The sequence below is a fragment of the Gavialis gangeticus genome, unplaced genomic scaffold (genome assembly GCF_001723915.1).
Source record: "Gavialis gangeticus isolate Ggan-Ray unplaced genomic scaffold, GavGan_comp1, whole genome shotgun sequence".
NCBI lineage: Eukaryota > Metazoa > Chordata > Crocodylia > Gavialidae > Gavialis > Gavialis gangeticus.
Genome location: NW_017729025.1, coordinates 86808527 through 86812442, shown reverse-complemented (window position 1 = coordinate 86812442; position 3916 = coordinate 86808527). Strand labels below are relative to the sequence as shown.

The following is a 3916-nucleotide window of genomic DNA, read 5'->3' as shown; positions in this document are numbered from 1 at the left end:
ATCCCTTTCTTTTCCAGTCTGTAGTTAAATCAGCTGTGCATGTCAGCAATACCATGCAAGTTTTGTGAGACAACACAATTTTTCAAAAAGGCACAGAAATACAGGGAGCCAACCAAACAACTAATATTAATTGGCATGCTAAATAACCCTTCTCAGCAAAGGCTCTTTCTAAGCTGAATTTCAACTTTCAATTCTCAACTTGGGCAGATGTAGGCCTTCTGATGGCTTTTCTAAAAAGAGAAAGTATTTATTCCTTCACTCATATTCAAAATGAGCTCAACTACTTCTCCTCAAGACTTCTGAAAGAAATATCTTTTGACAGAGCTGAACCAAGGTACGCTTTAGTTTGAAACTGATGACTCTGGAAATTTGTAAGTGAACACAGACTAAAATGGAAGCAGCACTGCAGCCTTAGCTGGCCTTAACCATTAAGAGAAACAGTCAACCTGAAAGTTGTATTTGCCTCTGAAAATGTCATAACATATCAAATTACTGAGGATGATTAGTAAGGATAAATTCTCTATCTTACACAGTTTACTTTGTGCATTGAATAGCCTCTCATGTCCAGTCCACTGACTGACAGAAAAGTCCCTTCATAAACAAACCAAGGAGCATAAAAACATTTTTTAAAGGAATTTAAAAACAACATCAGGACATAGGATTTAAAGGGTGATCTCTCAGAAAATATATTTTTTGTTATGTAACAACATTAGCTAAAATTAATTTAATGATTATTCACTTTAATAATGTCCAAAGGTCCAAATGGAATTTAAGAATTATAAAAGGTTTCCTCCATGCAAAGATAGTTAAAAAAAACCCAACAAATCTGGTATATTGTAACTGAAACATCGTAAAATGCATTTATCACTCCATCTGACAAATCAACGGCTGGCATTGCATAAAGAATCTTAACAACACATTTCCATGATCCATCCCTTGCTTTGATCAATTCATGTATTTCTGTTCTGTGTTCTCCTAATGAACAGCTTGGAAAGGATGCTCTTGACTTCAAAAGACTGCTGTATTCTCACGCCTACTCCAAAACAATACTATTTTGAAGTAAAAAGAACTGTATGTTACCAATATTGCATGCCAAAAAAATTATTTTGTGCAAGCTAAAAATAGGTTTTTTAACTTCAGGAAATTGTGGAATCTTATATTGAACCTGAAAAATGATATAATACTTTACATATAATACCATGTCCTCTATTCAGTAGAAATGCAGCTGGACAATGATCAGAAGAGTTTAATTCTGAAATCTGCCCTAGCTATTAGACAATACTAGTCTGCCTAGATACTTCATATCTGCAGATAGTCCACACCTCCTCTTTGCTCTCTTTTTGACTCCCCACTTCGGCTGCCACGGAGAAGCCCTTGAACAGCAAAGCTCCTTTCCTAGTCAGGGCACAGTTGCTGTTGACAGAATACAAGTGACCCCTCTACATCCACAGACAACACTGCCTCTTCACTATTCTCCAAGAAATAAAAAAATAAATCAGGGTGCTTGCGCACACATACATGCACTTTATAAAGTGATTTACAATGCTGTATATCAGCCATTCAAACCCTCAAGAAGTGTATTAGTACCTACCACAGAATACTTACTGTGAAGGCCACAGTTGTGACCATTATTACTCTCTGTGTTGACATTCATCACAGACTAGTTTTGTAGAATCATGTGTAAATGTTTAAATAAAAACCAGAAGCACAGCTCTGAGGGCCTGCTATAAAGATCCACCCTGCAATTCTGCCAGTGTTTTAAAAATCAAGAATAATACATTACAAAGATTTTCTTCCATTCACAGAGGTAAATCAGCAAGCACTTCTACTTGTCAGCAATATACCACAGGAAACCCTATCATCACACTGTTCTGGAGCAAGCCAGGAACTGCTTCACATCCAAACATCCACTGGCTCAGGCTGTACAGAAACCCATCCACATATACCCACAGTTCACAGCTTTTCAGTGTAAATCAAAAGACCTCTGAATACCTAGATTAGATATCAAGAGCTCTGACAGTTTTTCATTTCTGCTATATAAGTTCTGAGTTCAGAAGTGCTCAATGTCCAGGTTCTCCATATTAGAACAAAGGTCAGCACCACCAGCCATGTTTTCATTGGGGAGAAGAAGAAAGCAAGAGTCCCATAGGTCCGCTGCAGGAAGTAGCAGGAATAGAGCTGCCAGGTCAGGAGGAGTGCCATGGCAAGGTGGGCAGGTACAGCCCAAAAACATCTGACGTGGTAGATATGGGAGCGAAAGCTGAGACCCTGACAACGCAGCAACAGGCACCAGCATAGGTAAGCCATCAAGGGCAGGTTAAAAAACACCATCTGAAAAAGAGAGCAGAGAGAGTGTCAAACTTCAGTGTGTCAAATACCTTATGCCAAGTATGTCAGGGCATAGAAAAATACAAGGGGGAGGAAATACAACTGTTCCAGGGACTGTTCTGGTAACCAACACTAGTGTTTCACGCTCCTGGGTACAGTTCCTGGAGTTGGAGCCTTATTTTGAGACTTCTGGGAAAACTGGGATTGTAGCAATCTATAACCAGGGGGACAGGTCAGATCTAACAGCAACTCCTACTGATCAGCAGGGATTCAGGTTTTCTGTTTCCCACAGAAAAATGGAAAACATGGATTTTCCCTTTTAAATGAGAGAAACACAGATTTCTCATTTTAATGGAGAAACATGGATTTCCCACTGTTGCAGAAAGCTCTCTGTAGGTTGGCAGAGTTCCAGCATGCAAGGGGCTGGGGGAAGAGGGAGAAGGGCGGTCAGATAGGATGTGCCGTGTGTGTGCGCACATACACACATGCAAATGGCTGCCAGGCAGCCTGGAGAGCAGCTCCTGCAGATAAGTTTGGTGTGGAGAGGGGAACTTGAGGCCCCACAGGGGAGGGAGGAAGTTGGGTAGGACTGGGGCTTGGGCTCCTGCCCAGCCAGGCGGTGCATGGGACTTGGGGCCTGGGGTTGTAATGTGCGGATACAGGGAGTAGGCAGGGAGTGGGGTGGAGCTGCAGGGGACTTGTCTGTGGGGCAGGAGTTGGCTCCCCACTGCTACATGCATTCCTGGGGTGGGGCGGGGGGGCACATGCTCCCCAGATCTGTGCACAGAGCGGGAGTGGGTGTGGGCTGCCTGTTGTGGGCTCCCCCCTGCTGCCCTCCCTTGAGGCCCCTGGAGCTCAGTGGGTGGGACCTGGCTCAGCAGGGCAGAGCAGGGTGGGGAAGCTTGTTGCCATTGCTGGAAGCTCCATGCTGCTGTGGCAATCCACCTCTTGCCCACCTGGTGGCAGAGCAGCACTTTGCCCCTTGCTGCTGCCAGGCAGGCAAAAGGTGCCTTACCAGGGCAGTGCGGAGCTCCTGGTGGCAGCATCGGTTTCTCTATCCGGCCCCGTTCTGCCCTGCCATGCTGGGTCCCACCCACTGGGCCGTGGAGGCCCCAGAGGAAAGGCAGCAGGGTAGGGAGCCTGAGCCTGCAGCTCACACCCCTCCCTCGGGTGGCAGCTGGGGCAATCTAGTAATATTCTGCTGCTTCAAAGGGATGGGATGAAGGAAAGAATTTAGCCTTAATTAAAAAGGTTCTGCCCCTCACTTGAATATAGAACAACTAGTTTTTAAAGAGCATGAAAGGAGGCACAGCACAGAATTAACATCTAAGCAAACTTAACTGTATGAAAGGAAGCTTGTTGGCAGAAAAAAAAAAGGAATTAAAAGCACTGATATGTTGAAGTTCTCCATATATCCTTAATCTGATATCCAGTTTACATACAGCTGCAATGCCACCCCTTCCGCTGTGTCTCAAAATTAATTCTGTTTTTGCCAAACATGATATTATCTGATTTTAGTCATATTTAGGAATGCACCAATATAATCGGTTGGCTATCAGATTGACACCAAAAAAAAAAAAAAAAAGGA

At 43.6% G+C, this 3916-nt stretch overlaps 1 protein-coding gene across 1 annotated transcript in view; it reads right to left on the bottom strand.

Moving 5' to 3' along the window:
- Positions 1–325: 325 nt before the first annotated feature.
- TMEM62 (transmembrane protein 62) overlaps positions 326–3916 on the bottom strand; it is a 47928-nt gene continuing 44337 nt past the window's right edge. Inside the window, exon 14 of the mRNA XM_019519094.1 lies at positions 326–2331. Coding sequence (XP_019374639.1) covers positions 2005–2331 — 327 coding nt within the window. The 3' untranslated portion in view covers positions 326–2004. The remainder of the gene's footprint in view (positions 2332–3916) is intronic.